The sequence below is a fragment of the Plecotus auritus genome (genome assembly GCF_963455305.1).
Source record: "Plecotus auritus genome assembly, chromosome: 2".
NCBI classification, from domain to species: domain Eukaryota; kingdom Metazoa; phylum Chordata; class Mammalia; order Chiroptera; family Vespertilionidae; genus Plecotus; species Plecotus auritus.
Genome location: NC_137771.1, coordinates 121,363,856 through 121,381,650, shown reverse-complemented (window position 1 = coordinate 121,381,650; position 17,795 = coordinate 121,363,856). Strand labels below are relative to the sequence as shown.

Genomic DNA, 17,795 nt, shown 5'->3' with positions numbered 1-17,795 from the left:
TAGGTGAGGGGTTAGAGAGCAACCAAAGGACTTGTATGCATGCATATTAGTATAAGCAATGGACATAGACACTGGGGTGGTGGAGGCTTGCCCGTGGGAATGGCTGGGGGTGTGGAGGGCGTCAATTGGGGAAAAAGGAGACATATGTAAAACTTTAGACAATAAAAAGAGAAAAAAATCTTGCTTGCTTTTCTACACTGTGTGTCTTGATTGAAATCTTTTTTTTCAAGAAGACAAGAACTGAGGTCTCTCCCCGCACTGCACCCCCCAATAGCGCATGATCACCACTGGAAAAGAAACACCACATGGTTCAGGCTGTGTTGAGACAGGCACTACCTGAGTAGCAAGAGGTGTTTGTGCTGACTGTTGTGTTTTCAAGAACTTAGTTGCCTTTAACCACTGAAAAATCCATGGAAGGCAACACAAAGCTATGACTATCAGGCAAAATAAAGGCAATGGGAGCTGTGGGTACTCTTTTCAAAGAGCTGCTTTAGAAAGGAACAAAGGAGTTCTCCTCTGAGGTCTGCACCAAGCCAGACAAAGTAAAGTTACTGTCAGGAGCGAAGATGGGCACCCTTAAAACTAAAGGGTTTCAGGGGAGATGAGAAGACCTGTCAGATTATTTGAAAGGTGTGCAAGAAGCTAGAGATCAAGACTAACAGGGAGGTTTCTAAGCTCTCATCTAAAATTTCAAAAGACAGTTTATATTGTTAAGATTGTTGAATCTATGTATTATCTCCCACTTGAGGAAAATGACCAAAGGCAAGATTTTAAAAGGACCCTCCCTCCCACCCCACTCCCATCCCAAAAAGCTAGGCGCTATAAGCAAACCTGCCCATTTTGCTCTAAAACTTTTTCAAAGACATTTTTCAAGCACATACAGAATCACTATCACTATCTTCATCCCATTGGTTAGAAAGAAGACTTAGCTTAAATCATTTGGATGGTTACCTTCCAAAGCAAGGAAGTAACATTAAAGCAAGTATCTATAATAATCTATAATAATAAAAGCATAATTTGCTAATTAGACCAGACGTCCTTCCGGACATCCTTCCGACCTTCCGGACAAAGCTGGGGCTTCGAGGGAAGCCTGGGTCCCGGTGCCAGTGGGAAGCCAGTGATGTCAGCCCAGGGGAAGGAAGTCCTACTCTTGCACGAATTTCGTGCATCGGGCCTCTAGTTTCTACATAACACACATCTGACAGCCCAGGATACGAAAACTGAAAACGTAATAGAAATAACATCATATGTCCTGTTTTTTATTTAAAACCTTATCTACCTAAAGTCCACATGAACTGGTTTCTGTGTGGATGTTTAGGTCTATAGATGTCCTAAGCACCACATGCCATCAAAATAAAGAGGAAACAGCATGTGTAGCACACACCTGGTACAGTATACCTGCACTGAGGCTTTGAGTTTGGGAGAGAACTGGGGAAAAGAAATACGGTCAAACCTCATTTGAGTCTCCCATCTAGAATAATTCGGTTCTCAACCAAGTTGTTCACAGAAAAAATGTTTAGGTTGTGGAACTAAACTTAGGTTTTTGACCTGACAATCCTTGCATGCTGATACCTCAACATGACAAAGGAGAGAATGCTCTGTGTGCTAGTGAAATCAAACATTAACACAATTTTAAGCCATAAAGAGGCCATCAAGAATGCTAATGTTGCTAAGGGTATGAAAGAAACAATGTTCACAGGCAACTGAAGAGGTAGAAAACCTGTTGCTGATTTGGATAAAGGAAAAGCAATTTAGCCAGTCACAGCCATTTGGGAGGCAGTGATATATGAACAAGCAAAGATGCTGCATTAGACATGCATTGTTTATAAGAAAGGTTAAAACAGGGAATCATTTGGGGGTCTGGAATGGGTTGATTCAATTTATATTATTTCTAATGGAAAAAAATGATTCTGTTTTCAAAGAAATTACTTCTGAAACAGCCCTCCAAAACAAATTAAGACCAAAAACCGAGGTTCCGCTATATATACTGGTACTTGAACATTATCTCAAACATCTTCATTTCTATAAGACAGTAATTAAAACAATGTAAGGAAAAATTAATACCTTTTTTGCCAAAATAGCAAGTGGTTTATTTCCTGCTAACTCAGAGAACCAACTATGAATTGCACTCTGCGATCGAGGGGTAACCAGCCAATAATTATCTTTAGCATTAACTTGTGGTTTCTTCTTTCCGGTGTCCTGGAAAGTGTTCAGCTTTAGTTTCTCAGCTAATATGCTGCTAAAATAAGCTCCAATCTGAGGAAACAAGAGAAAAAAATTTAAAGAAAATAAGTATGTTAGTAATGTATATTACTATTTTATCTTTATCTTCAAATAGCCCATCAAATAATGAAGTGGCAATTTAAGTCCTTGAAGTCAAGAGTTGTGATTTCCTTGATTAACATAATGCAAAAACTCCCACAGCACCTTTGTTCTTATGAACAAGTAGTTCAAGAAAAAGAGAAGACCTTTGAAATCCTCTGTTACGATTAAATGAATTGTATCCTGAATAAATGTCAAGGGAATGGGTTCTGCTTTAATCTTCAGCTGTACTTTCCCTTTTCATACTGCACACCCATTGAAGAGAGTATTTTTCCTGAGAGGTGTTGCATAGAAAGCCTAGTAATCAATCACACTGTAATTATTCTTTTTCTTGTTTCATCTTAATAGCATGTATTTTTAGAAAGCAAACTCTGAATTTATACTTAGTGCTTTTTAAAAAAGAATCTAGAGAAATTTAATTTATTTAAATGGGAAATAACAAGGGTCAATTAAATTAACTATTCAACGTTTTTTATTGGGCTGCCAATTTCCTGAGTACAAGTGTTTCAAGAGAACCCTACTGTCACCTGATCTGAAAGGAGCAAAGCAACAAGGGAAGCTCCTGTGATTACTGAAGCATTTTCATATCAACCAAATTAAGAGGACAAAGGAAGGAAAAAGACAACAAGAAAGGAGATAAAATAGTATCTAAAAAGTCAACAAGTCGCTCTAGCCAGTTTGGCTCAATGGATAGAGCATCAGCCTGTGGACTGAAGGGTCCCAGGGTTCAGTTCCAGTCAAGAGCACATGCCTGGGTTTCGGGCTTGATCTCCAGTAGGGGGCTTGCAGGAGGCAGCCAATCAATGACTCTCTCTCATCATTGATGTTTCTATCTCTCTCTCCCTCGCCCTTCCTCTTTGAAATCAATAAAAATATTTTTTAAATAATAAATAAATAAATAAAAATTCAACAAATCCACAAAAAAACTGTTGGAATTTCCAAGAATCCTATCAAAGTATCACATTTCATTCCCTGGGAATTCTTTAATAACATGATGCAAGTTTATTAGTAATTGTTGCTAATAAATTAAGGTTAGCATATAGTGGCAACCATGATTAAAATAAAATACCTACTCTGGTGAAGCAAAATGAGAAGCATTATCTTGTTTAATGCTCATGAGCCAAACAATTAGTCTATAGGTTGAAACAGGTGTAAACAATTAGCCAAATTTATCTACCAGGGTGAAGAGCTGGTACTGCACAATTTTTTTTAATGTGAATTGTAAATCTTCGATCTTTGTGATTAATGTACAATAAAAGGAAGTCTGGTTTTGGTTTGTTGATGTAAAATGGTAATAAAAATTAGAGTAATTAGGAAAAAGAAGTCTAAGCTTTACTTTTTTTAAAAATCAACCCCACAGTGTTTTTTTAAGCAAATATTTGCATAATGCCCAAACAGAAAATAAAACAAATGCAAAAATTTAGCAAAAACTAGTCTGAAAACAAGCAGCTAATAATAACAAATTGTCTAATGTAATTTTTTAAATGTGGTTTTATTGATTTTAGAGAGAGGGAGATGTGGGCGGGTTGGTTGGGGGCATCCATGTGAGAGAGAAACATTTATCAGCTGCCTCCTGCAGGCACCCTGAGTGGGGATTGAGTCCACAACCTGGGCATGTGCTGTGACTGGGAATCGAACCTGCAACCTTTCAGTGCATAGGATGATACTCAACCAACTGAGCCACAATGGCCAGGACCACAAATTGTTTAATTTATAATTTTTCAATGTTTGGTCTTTGAACCATGGGCATAAAACACCTACTTAAGCAGACTGTTTTACATTTAAAAGGTCTCTTATTTGCAATTATGTATAAATGTTTTAATCATAATAAACCAAGGCATAAATTATGTTTTAAAAATCTAGTCTGAAAAACCTGCTTTACAATTATACTCTCTTCTATGTACTTGATAGCAATGGGACATGGTGACTGTATGTATGTTATACTACCTAACATTTCTGGTGAACAACCACATACTGTAAACAAAGTCAAAATTTCCAAAAAAGCAAGGTAGAATAAAAGGCACATTGCGACTTAAAAAAAAAAAAAAAAAAAAAAAATCAAAACATGATCACACATTTTATTTTATTGTAACAGCAATATGTTCATATTATTCCCAAATAAAGAAATATAAAGAGCCTCATTCCCAAGTACCAATGCCTACATTCAAGTAACCAACTTTGAATAGTTTCTTATGTGTTTCCAGTGTTTCTTCATGTGAATACATACGTGCTTATAGGTACACCTCCTTCTGTATAATTAGTAAATGCCTGAGAGCCTTCCATGTCTGTATATGGAAAGCTTCCTCATTCATGTTTACAAACACTAAAAATGTACTCTGTAGGTGTACCACATTCTATTTAATCAAGCACCTGTTAATTAATGGACATTTGGAGTGTTTGTTCCAAACTTTAGCTGTTACAAGTCACCTTAAAATGAACAGCCTTCCCTATTTATTACTTCATATAGCTTTCAGATAGATTTCCAGAATCCAGATTTTATGTTTCTTTAATTTTAATCAGTATTGCTAAATTGACCTCCATAAGATTTATAACAATTTGTACTCTCTCAAACAAGGTATGAGATAAGATTTAATTTAAAACTTGTTTCCATCCACCCAAAGATATTTTGTAAATAAATCATTCAATAAGAAAATGGGGAAAGTTTAGAGGCTACACACTATAGTTCATATATTTCATATTTATGAGATAAATTCCTCTCAGAATGTTTGATTTCTAGAGTAAATTTCACAGGAAGGGTGATAGCAGCAGAAGTTGTGATGGGTGATATTTTTATCTGCTGTTATTTAAATTGACACAGAACCTGATAAAATGGAGAACTATTTGGCAGTTCAAATAAAGAGACACAAAACATTCATATTCTTTGTTATGAACTCAATTGTGTATTCCCAAAACTCAGATGTTGAAGCCTTTGTAGTCTTTGGAGACAGGTTCTTTGAAGAGGTAAGAAGGTTAAATAAGGTCATAAGGGTGGCACCCTAGTCCTATAGGACTGGTGTCACTACTATTATAAGAAGGGGAAGGAGCACCAGAGATGCATGCACACAGTGATAAGACTAGGTGAAGACACAGCAAGAGGGCAGCATGTGCACAAGAGAGAGAGGCCTCAGGAGAAATCACACCTGCTGACACCTTGATCTTGGACTTCCAGCCTGTAGAACTGTGAGAAAACAAATGATCTCAGAAAATCAAATTTCTCTGGTTTAAACCACCCAGTCTGTGGTATTTCATTATGACAGCTCCAGAAGACTAATGTACCCTTTGGAGAAGCAATATTCTTCTAGAAATTTATACTACAGAACAAAAGCTACATGTTCAACTGTGACTATAACCTCTATTAATAACCACAAGAAACTGGCAACAGCTAGTTATTACATACTAGCACCTTCGGTCCATTATAGCACATAAATGATGAAATGTTATCTATCCGTTAATTATTATTAAATAGTGGCCCAGTGCATGAAATTTGTGCACAAGGGGGGGGGGTGTCTGTCCCTCAGCCTGGCCTGCACCCTCTCCTATGTGGGACCCCTCGAGGGATGTCCAACTGCCGGTTTACAAAAATCGGGCCTAAACCGGCAGTCGGACATCCCTCTCGCAATTCAGGACTGCTGGCTCCTAACTGCTCACCTGCCTGCCTTCGTGATTGCCCCTAACCACTCTGCCTGCCGGCCTGCTCACCCCCAACTGCCCCCTGCCGGCCTGCTTGCCCCCACCTGCCCTCCTGACTGGCCTGCTCACCCCCAACTGTCCAAAGATTTGAAATACAAAGAAGCAAAAAACACCCAACCAGAAAAGCAAAAAGAAAAAATAATCCAAAAATATGAAGATAGTGTAAGGAGCCTGTGAGACAACTTCAAGCATACCAACATCCATATAATGGGGGTGCCAGAAGAAGAGAGAGAGCAAGATACTGAAAACCTATTTGAAGAAATAATGACAGAATACTTCCCCCACCTGGTGAAAGAAATAGACTTACAAGTCCAGGAAGTGCACAGAACCCCCAAACAAAAGGAATCCAAAGAGGACCACACCAAGACACATCATAATTAAAATGCCAAGAGCAAAAGACAAAGAGAGAATATTAAGAGCAGCAAGAGAAAAACAGTTAGTTACCTACAAGGGAGCACCCATACGATTGTCAGCTGATTTCTCAACAGAAATTATGCAGGCCAGATGGGAGTGGCAAGAAATATTCAAAGTGATGAATAGCAAGAACCTACAACCAAGATTACTCTACCCAGCAAAGCTATCATTCAGAATGGAAGGTCAGATAAAGAGCTTCACAGATAAGAAAAAGCTAAAGGAGTTCATCACCGCCAAATCAGTATTATATGAAATGCTGAAGGGTATTCTTTAAGAGGGAGAAGAAAAGGTAAAGATAAAAATTATGAACAACAAATACATATCAACAAGTGAATCTAAAAATCAAGTGAATAAAAAATCTGATGAACAGAATAAACTGGTGAATATAATAGAATCAGGGGCATAGAAAGGGAATGGACTGACAATTTTCGGGGGGAAAGGGGTGTGGGAGGTGCGGGAAGAGACTGGATAAAAATCGTACACCTATGGATGAGGACAGTGGGGAGGTTGTAAGGGCAGAGGGTGGGGTGGGAACCAGGTGGAGGGGAGCTATTGGGGGAAAAAAGAGGAACAATTGTAATAATCTGAACAATAAAGATTTATTAAATAAAAAAAGATATTTTAAAAAAAGACTTAAAAGAATTCTATCTTTATATCTAATCCTATCTAATAAAGAGGGGATATGCTAATTGACCCTCATGCTCTGGCAAAATGGCAGTGGCCAGAGCCAATAAGGAGGGAATATGCTAATTGACTGCCCCACCCTCAAAGATGGCGGCACTCACAGCCACAAGATGGCGGCACCCAGTCCCCTCAGCCCCACTGGTGCACGGCAAGGCCTCCAGAGTCCCCCAGTCCCCCCAGCCCCCCAGCCCCCCAGCCCCCCAGGGCCAGCCCGAGGCACAGGCAAGCCTCAGATGGTGGCTGCCCAGCTGCCTAGGGCCGCCCGAGGCTCAAGGTAATCAGGGCCAGCCAAGGCTTGCACTGCCAGCAGTGGCAGGAGCAGAGGTGTGATGGGGCGTCGCCTTCCCCTGATTACCGGGTCGCCTCCCACCTCTAAGGGCTCCAAGACTGTGAGAGGAGGGCAGGCCGAACTGAGGGACCCCCCCACTTCAGTGCATGAATTTTCATGCACCGGACCTCTAGTTATTACATAACCACACAGAAAAAAAAATTTAATTCAAGAAAATTTTAACATAACATTCTGATTGTATATTTTTATTTTTCAGATATTTATTATTTCTTTCAATTTGCTGTTTATCAGGAGTGACTGAAATAAAAAATTTAATTGAGTCCCATCATCATCATGGAAATGGATTTAAGAGAAAACTAGTCAGATGAATATTATTGCTTCCCACTTGGAACCAGTAAATAGTTGTCACTGATAGGCCACAGTCTGCCAAGAATGCTCAAGATATGCTACATAATACAACAGGCCTGCTCATGGGGGTGGGGGACTAGGAAATAATGTACAGTATAGGAACTTCTTGATTTCATTGTACAAGACAAGTACAAAAGCACCACCCATGCCTCTGAGAATACTAGACCATGCATCCCTGTCAAAGCTTTGCCTCCTTAGTCAGGAGCAATCCTCCTCCAGCAGCCCAGCACCCTGCGAACATGACATCAGTTCCTCTCCCCTGACTGCATCATCAGGCTGCAAGGAACCTTGTGAAACAGAGATGAAGTCACCCCTGCCATCACCAGGGCAGGACCGTGCAGTGACCAGCTGAGGAAGATGTGGGGGTTCTGGAGATCTGGAGCACTCCCTTCTCCGTGCCACAGGTGCTGAAGCAGGCAGCTCAATGGGTGATAGTAGCCTACAGTCACCCTGAAGCTCTGTACAACCCTTAATCTCACTGGACTTGGAGATCTGAACCAGGCAGTCACCAGAGCCTCTGACTTCCCTCTCACTCCAGCTTTGCCCACATCAGCTGCTAGACCAGTACGGGCAAAATCAAGGTACACAAAACACAAGGGTGCCCAGTGGCACCACCTGATGCCCGATTCCCTGCAAGTAGCTCCAGAACTAGGTTCTCATGTCCACAGCACCCAGGACAATGTGCTTGTATTTATCTTTGGAGGCAAAGTTGAGAGCCCGAGCCGGGAAGGATCTGATTACCAGCCAGAAGGACAGGGCTCCCTGCTCCTTGGGGATGGGACCCAGGCAGCCTACAATGCCCTGGCATTTGCTTATCTGCTGGGACTTGCTGACAGGGTGCAACTGCAGCTGCAGCTCCACCCGCTCCATGGGGGATACTATCGGCTGGGAGATGGCCACAGCTGCTCCACCAGACAGGAAGTCCTTAATGAAGAACACAGTGGCATCTGTGATACTGAAAGGCGACAAGTGGGAGACTGCAGGACTGGGCTTGTAACCAGCTGGGACTCTGGGGCTCTAGTTGACTGTATACTCTTAATGAAAGTTAGTATAAGAACAGAAGTATTGTAGAAAAATTGAAATTTTTACATAATAATTTTGTTACTGGAGACTTTGGTATAGTTTATTCTGAAACTTTTTTTATGTGTATTGCAAGATAGAGTAAATGAATAAACATATTGATATGTATTGCTAAGATGGAGGATTCTCACTTTGGGAGAAAGAGGTACACAGATGAAACAGGAAAAAGAAAAAAACCCTGTGGTATTGAGTTAGAACTGATGGAAGGAAGGGGAAGAGGAAGGAAAGGAGTAAGGAGTGAGGGAAGGGGGAGGCAGGAAGGAAGAAGGGGGAGAAAGGAGGGAAGGAGGGAGTGAGAGAGGAATGAAAAGGAGGGGGGGAAGAAATCAAACCATGTTTCCCATCTCTGTCCACTGAAAGGGCCTAGAAGTCATGATACTCCAGTAGTAAGACCATGCCAAGCATCCAGATATGAGCTGGGGCAGGAAAAGGACACGAACCTGGAATATGTTACTGTGTCCAAGTGAGGAAGTGCTCAAAGGAAAGGACCCGAGAGGCAGGTTAAAGGCACCCCACTGGCCAAATGTAAGACAATTTAACATCAAAAAGAAAAATGAAAATAATACATCACATTTAAAGAGAATCCAGGGGTTAAAAGTGATACTAATAAATGTGGTGTCCTTTACAAATGAATGCCAAGTAATAAATGTATGGGGAATAATAACTAGAAAACCAACATTTTGCATCCACCAGCAAAAAAATCACTCAGCAAAAATCATCAATTGATTTAAAATCATAGGATGAATTCTACTGGGGAATAGGATATTCATATGGTCTCAAAGTATCACCGTATAGAGTCTACTACAGGAAAAAGATGACTACTGTTACAATGTACAGCAAGCATGTCAAACGCATGGCCCGCAGGCTGCAATGTGGCCCACACTGAATATTTTTGCGGTCCAGCCAATATAACGGTATGTAAGAAACGTTTTAATAAAAATTTCATAACTTACTTTTTACAATATCCTGTTATACATAATTATTAATAACAAACTACAACATTCGCTAATGACTGATTACTATAATCGTGGTGCATTCATTTCCCTTACGCACCTTACACACAGGCGCACCATTTCTCTCCACTAATACTAGCAGCGAATATTTTAGCAGCCGACTGCCACATCATTAGTCTTGTACTGATATGTTTGGTGTGCAAAAGAGGAAATATTCACTTTCAGAGAACAAGAAAAATAGGTGTATTTGCGTTACACTTAGTAATTTGTGCAGTTATTCAGTGTCTGGTAAGTTAATGTTCAAGAAAAAATATTAATTTTTATTAAAATGTTCTATTATTTTATGTTAACAATGACTCATTTATTTCAGCCCTTTGTGTTCAGCATGTCTCTTTCTAAATAAATCTACATTTCTATGAAAATTGAAGCTTTTGTTTTTTTGCGGCCCACATAAACTTAAACCTTGTTTATTTGGCCCGTTTGATGTACAGGATGTACAGAGATACAGACTCCATCCTAAGTGATCAAACAGTGTAACCAATAACAGAGCAAACTGGCATTGCATGCTCCTGATGTGATGCAAGTGATGCAATGTAGTCTTCCTGCCCAAAGTATTCTACCTGAATCCCGTCATGAGAAAACAACAAAGAAAATCTAAAATAAAGGCCTAAAATACAAGACAAATAACTGGACTCTTTTAAAACGGCATTCCTGAAAGTCCCCCAAAAATACAACAACAAAACAAGGAAAGCTGGAGAGCAGCGCCGTAGATTAGAAGAGACTAAGGCAGTGGTCAGCAAACCGCGGCTCGCGAGCCACCACATGCGGCTCTTTGGCCACTTGAGTGTGGCTCTTCCACAAAATACCACGGCCTGGGCGAATCTATTTTGAAGAAGTGGTGTTAGAAGTTTAAGTTTAAAAAATTTGGCTCTCAAAAGAAATTTCAATCGTTGTACTGTTGATATTTGGCTCTGTTGACTAATGAGTTTGCCGACCACCGGACTAAGGGGACAAGATGACTTGACTGGATCCTAGGACAGGACAGCTTACAGGATATTTGGAGGAATTTGAATATGGACTGTGATTTAAACAACAGTAATTTATCAACATTAACTACCCAGGGAATCACATACACATACTTTTCCAGAAGTTCTAGGACACAGATAATTAGCATACCTTCGATGGATTAATTACAATATTTCTGGCTGAGCCATGTTCGTCTCCCGTAAAGGCCGGCTGATTGCTGAAGCCTTGCTTTACATTCACAGCAGTGAGTTCATCCTGTTCAAGAAAAGGTATTGATTAATGAGAAGGATGTAAAAGCGCCAACTTAACCCCTTCTACTACAGCCTAGAGACTAACTTTGCTGTACTCTGAAGAGAATTGTTGAATGCACACCAAAAGAAGCAAAAATTAAAGTTTAAAAACCAATGTATAAATGTGTAGAAAGAGACAAAGTGAATGTGGCAAATGTTGACAACTGTAGACTCTAGCTGTATGGTACATGGGTGTTCCTTATATTATTCTTTTAATTTTTCTGTAAGTTTGAACATTTTTAACTAATTAAGTTGGGAGGGGGTAATGAGCAAAAATTCCCCCCACACAAACACATAAATCATAGGATTTTTCAAATGAGAATTGTTCCTGGAGAACATAGTTTGACTCTTCCTTCCTTGCCAGCCCCTAGGCTCACCCCTATTTTATATTCAAGAAAACCGACTCACTCAACTTACCCAAAACCCCACAGCCAACTAAAGACAGAAATGAAAGGCTCCTCGGCACAGCTCTGTGATAATCACACAACACAATGACCTGCAAGTAAAGGAACGTTTGAAGCTTGCAAAGTTCTCTCATACATCTTGGCTCACTTGATCTTACCAATTCTGTGGCAGACAACAGGTGTGGGTCTTCATGCCCATTTATAGGTGAGAAGAGTGAGGCTCACTAAGCTAGTGCCAACACTGGAATACTGCCTTCCAATCCTAGATTAGGAAGATAACTTTCCCTGACACCATGCCATGAAGTATAAATGCCACATAAAAATGTGGTCTATAAATACAGAGCTACCACTTGTACTCTCCTTAAAAAGATCTCTTCCTGGTAGACACAGTAACTTTTCTTCCCAAGGTCACACACATCAAAACTATCCCAGGCTGCAAAAAAGAAAACCTTGCCCTTCCCAGATCACTGTGTTATAGAGTTCCTAAAACACACACTTGAAAGTATAAAAGGGAAAGGTTTGAGTAAATGAAGCTACTTTCTGCTCTCCTCACTCCAAGCCAAGAAATGGTCTTAGTAACCAACAGAGTAATGCTGTAGACATCACAAGAATGAGAATATACACTTATTCCTCATAGCAATTGCTGCAAGTGTAAAAGGGGGAAAAATCAGCTGACCAAAATCACCGCTGTGGTTAGGCAGGAAGCCTCAGAACAAAATAGTTTATAACTATTCATAGCACATGAACTGAGATGAAAACTGAAGTGTCCCGGAGACCTGCCATGCCATGTTACCTGTGTGTACTCTACCTAATACTTCAGTGAGTTTTCAAAAGAGCCCACTACAGGAAATGCAGCTTTGTGACAACCAAGTGTCCTCCAAGCACATGAGGTGACTGGAGTAACAATCTGCACAGAAAATGACTGCACACACATCAGAAGACACCTCAAAGTGGCTACACATTTTCAAGTCAATTATTTGAAAATCTAGGGCCAAACTACATGACAATTTCAGTAGTCTCAGAGTCTAAGAATGAAGAGGCACAAATGAGATCATGAGAGAAAAGGGATGGGAAAATTGAATCTTTATCTTTCTTTTACCATCAAATTATTACAAGAAACTTTAATTGAGTAACAGCATATGTTTTTAATAAAGTATGTTCGGGTTTAATCAAGAGATGTGTGAGGCTTGAGGACCAGTTAGTTTCATTTAGTGCTGCTTAACTTTCTATTCTAAACTAGCACCAGCTCAGTTAGCTGCTTGTTGTATGTGACTGCTAACCACTGGCCTGGAGAGACATGCCCTGTATGCATGCACACACATGCACATGTGTACACATGTGCACGCACACACAGATCCCCAGAAGGAAAAGCATGGAACCATGATTAGATATCTCTCAACAACATCAGATTTTCTTCAAACGAGGATTCACATGGGTGCTACTGGGAGCCTTGAATCCTGAGAACTTTTTAATCTGGTATTCTAAATTGCACCAAAAATGCATCCAGAATCTGCCCACTAGTCACTACCACCTCAGGCCAGGACCACCACCAGCATCTCAGGCTTGGACATTGCAGTGGCTCCTAACCTTGCATCTATCTGGTCTTCCCATTGCTTCCACCCTTACCCCCTGCAGACCATTTTCAACACAGCAGCCACATGGTTCTTAAAACATGAGATCATGTCACTCCTTCTCAAAACCCGCCTTAACTCCCCAACTCAGAGTATAAGCTAAGGTCCTATGATGGCCTACAAGCCCCTATGTATCTGGCCCCTATTCCCTTCCTGAGTTCATTCCTACACACTCCCACTTTGCTCACTCTATTCTAGCCATGCGGTTCTCATTGCAGTTCCTGCCTCCAACATGCCAGCTGAATGGGCCATTGCACTGTCTGTTCCTGTGCCTGGACTGCTCTTTCTCATGGGATCCACATGGGCAACTCCATCACCAACTTAAGCCTTTTCTCAAATTCCGCATTCTCAATGAGAAATTCTGATAACCCTATTTAAAACTAGAACTGCTCACCCTACTCCCTTCATAACACTCCTAATCTTCCAAAAATCCATAGCACTCACCACCTAAAACACCATGTAATTGACTTACAACAGGTATTGTCTGTTTTCCCTACCAGGAGGTAAGCCCCATGAGGCCAATGATCTTTATTTTGTTCACAGATGCATGCCAAGCACATAAAGCTGTGCCTGGCACACAGCACACACAAGCTTTCAACAATCGCTGAAAGATAAATAAGTGAATGATAAATCTGTTTGAATACTTAACATAGTAAGTATATTCTGAATCATTACCACATCCATGACTTTGGGGTCTGTAATTTTCCAATTAATTTAACAAGGAGGTCATTACAGTGAGGTGGCTCTAATGTCCTGGCACCTTCATAAGAAAACCAATCTAAGCCTCTAAATGCCTCAAGGTTACAAAAGCAGAACCTAAGGATGGGCAATCACAAACAGCCAACTAGGGTTTAAACTATAGACAATCAATCATTTTTTTACTTTGCTTCTACCTTTTCTCTATAAAGGTTTTTCCCCAGCTCCAGACAATGGAGCACTTCTAACCACTTCTGGTTTGGTGCTACCCGATTTAAATCTAGTTTTGCTCAAAGAAATTCCTGAAGTTGTAATATGCCTCAGTTTATCTTTCAACTGTTCTGATGTCAGATATGGGACCCAAAGGAGACCTTCAACAGTCCCCAGGAACAAGAAGCAGCCAGGTAAGGTTGCCCACTGAGCCCGCCTAGCTCACTGCTTTCTCCCTGCATCTGGATTGCATAGGTATCTGTGATCCAAAACTTTTGCATTTAAAAGAGCTCCCCAAATTTATCTAAGCATTTCTTTCATCAGACTGGGTCTGATGCCAGCCAATTTAACAGAAACTGGACTGGGTCCAACTTAGAACCCAGATTGGTTCTGAGGTCGGACTGGGTCCAACTTAAGATGGAATGGGTCCAGTGTAAGGCCTCAACTATCAAGAATGACAAAAAGAAAAATTTATCCCTCTGGCTCCACATAATCTGGAACTCCTCCATCTGGGATGCCAGCAACTACATATATAAAAACTATGGTCCCAGACACTGTATTTTCTGAATCAGTGGGTTAACCTTACCAAAGATAATCTGGAATTATCCTGGCCAAGTAGGGAACTTTTAATCTAGAAAGGCTTATCCATTTACAAGATGCTCTAGAAAAAAAAGGGTCAAATTCCCCCACAAAAAAAAAACAAAACAAAACAAAACAAAAAAAAACAGGATGCATTTTTATTGGTATGCAGAAGCTATAAGAAACTAAATGAATCAAAATTGTCCTGGATTCCAAAATAGCAGCAGAGTACTAGTAAGTGAAAATTATACTGACACTCTCCCAGGACCAAACTGGAAATGTAACTAAAACAGAGAAATACCACCCTGAAATATCAACTGAAGACTAGCTGGAGAGAACTCTGATAACCAAGGACAGAAAGTGGAACCGCATAACCTCTAGTAGGAAGTACAAAGGTGCAAAAAGGCTGGCCAGGCTCCCATAGATAGGAGCTGAAGTTCCAAAGGGATATCTCAGCTTTTCAGCTGTGGGGGATCCCCACTGAGAACTCTGGGGTCTAAACCTCAAGCTGAGTTCCCAGCTCAGAGCACCAGAACTGAGAAAGGTGCCCACATAACATCTAGCTATGAAAAACAGAAGGGTTGATATCTGCCAGGGAAGGAAGGCTGGAAATGCAGGCACCCTTTTAAAGGGCCAACACAAAAAATTTCATGTGCAACTACTCACCTTGGGCTCTGGCAGAAGGAGGGCAGAGTGGACTGGAGCTGTGTGAGCACAAGCCAGGATTAGAGGCTCTGGGGTTGGAGCTTGGAAGGCAGACACCCCAGTTTCTAGTGCTAAGTCATTCGCTCACATTGTGCAGGAAATATTTCTCCCATGAACCTTTGCTATGCAGGCGGTTTATGCCCGAGGGGAAGTCAACTGACCCACCCTATTGGAAGACCTCATGGTCCATAGCCTGAGCCTAATCAAGACTGAATCTCAATAGGACTGCAGGCAGAGTGGGATCTTTGGAAGCTTTGAGTCTTTGCCTGATCTAATCCAGGACCAGAGGCTAGGAAAAGCAGACCCTGGTGCACATCTTGGTCCTTTCCAAAAGCAAAAAGAACCAGTAAAAGGATGCACAAGCTATGGATTACTGATAGCTCCAAATAGGGTATTCAGGGCCAGTCACAAACAGGGTCTGACACTGTTCTGCACTAGAGATTGGGAAGCATAGCAGATCCACCTAATACACAGACACAAACCCAAACAGGCATCCAAAATGGGGAGACAAAAAAAAAAGTCCCAAATGAAAGAATAAGAGAATTCTCCAGGAGAAGCGCTAAATGATATGGAGATAAGTAATTTATCAGACAGAGTTCATAATAATGGTGGCAAAGATGCTCAACAGCATAAGAAAAGATATGGTAACTATGAAGAATGCCATAGCACTAATAAAGAACACAGTGGAAAGAATACACAGCAGATTAGGGGAAGCTGAGTACCATACTAGTGAATTAGAAGATAGGGCAGAAAAAATAACTCAATCATGATCAGCCAGTGTGGCTCAGTGGTTGAGCCTCAACCTATGAACCAGGCAGTCATGGTTCAATTCCTGATGAGGACACATACCTGGGTTGTGGTTCAATCCACAGTGTGGGGCATGCAGGAGGCAGCCTACCAATAATTCTCTCCCATTATTGATGTTTCTATCTCTTTCTCCCTCTCCCTTCCCTTCTGAAATCAATAAAAATTTATGTTTTAAAAAATCACTCAAGCCCTAACCAGTTTTGCTCAGTGGATAGAGCAAGGGTCCTCAAACTACAGCCCGCGGGCCACATGAGGCCCACCGAGGACATTTATCCGGCCCGCCGGGTGCCGCTGCCTATCCTGCTTAGCAGCCGACTCGTCGCGGGCCCGCAGTGCGCATAGGAATTTGTTCATAGTTTGTTTGTTTTTAAACTGTAGTCAGGCCCTCCAACGGTCTGAGAGACAGTGAACTGGCCCCCTGTTTAAAAAGTTTGAGAACCCCTGGGATAGAGCATTGGCCTGCAGACTCAAGGGTCCCAGGTTTGATTCCAGTCAAGGGCATGTACCTTGGTTGTGGGCACATGCCCAGTAGGGGATGTGCAAGAGGCAGATGATAGATGTTTCTCTCTCATCGATGTTTCTCTCTATCCCTCTCCCTTCCTCTCTGTAAAAAAATCAATAAAATATATTTTTAAATAAATAAATAAATAAATAATCACTCAATCAGAGAACAAAAACAAACAAACAAAACACACAAAAACAAAAACAAAAAACAGGTGGACAGCTGAAGGGAGTTGTGGGACAACATGAAATATAACAATATTCACATAATAGGAGTACCAGAAGAGGAAGAAAGTGAGCAAGGGATAAAGAACGTGTTTGAGGAATAGCAGAAAACTTCCCAAAAAAAGAAAAAAGAACAATTCCATAACCTGGTGAAAAAAAAAAAAAAGTCACACAAGTTCAGGAGGCACAGAAAGTCCCAATCAAAAAAACCCAAAACAGGCCCATGCCCAGACACATCATAATTAAAATGACAAAAATTAAAGACAATGAGAGAATCTTAAATGCAGCAATGCAAAAGCAACTTGTTACCTACAAAGGAGCTCCCATAAGGTTATTAGTTGATTTCTCAGCAGAAACTCTACAAGCCAGAAGGAAATGGCATGATTACTATATAACCAAGGCTTTCATTCAAAATAGATGGCGAAATAAAGAGCTTTTGCAGATTAAAAAAGAAAGAAAGAAAGAAAGAAAGAAAGAAAGAAAGAAAGAAAGAAAGAAAGAAAAGGCAATGAATTTTATCACCACCAAATCAATACTTCAAGAAATGCTAAAGGAAATGCTGTACTGAGAAGAAGAAATAGAGAAAGTAGGGATACAGAATTAAAATGGCAATAAATAAGTACCCATCAATAATAACCTTCAATGTAAATGGATTAAATGTTCCAATCAAAAGACATAGGGTAGCTGAATGGATACAAAAACATGACCCAATTATTTTCTGTCATCTTTCCATGCAAATGCAAACAAAAAAAAGCTAGATTGGCAATATTCATATCTGACAAAATAGACTTCAAAATGAAGGCCATCACAAGAGACAATAAAGGTCACTACATAATACTAAAGAGATCAATCAACCCAACAAGAGGATATAACCCTGGAAC

At 40.6% G+C, this 17,795-nt stretch overlaps 1 protein-coding gene across 1 annotated transcript in view; it reads right to left on the bottom strand.

Moving 5' to 3' along the window:
- Window positions 1–17,795, bottom strand: part of MED12L (mediator complex subunit 12L) — a 411,338-nt gene that overhangs the window by 350,825 nt on the left and 42,718 nt on the right. The window contains exons 3-4 of the mRNA XM_080653836.1: window positions 11,017–11,121; window positions 2,065–2,256 (exon numbers count right to left, since the gene is read on the bottom strand). Coding sequence (XP_080509962.1) covers window positions 2,065–2,256; window positions 11,017–11,121 — 297 coding nt within the window. The remainder of the gene's footprint in view (window positions 1–2,064; window positions 2,257–11,016; window positions 11,122–17,795) is intronic.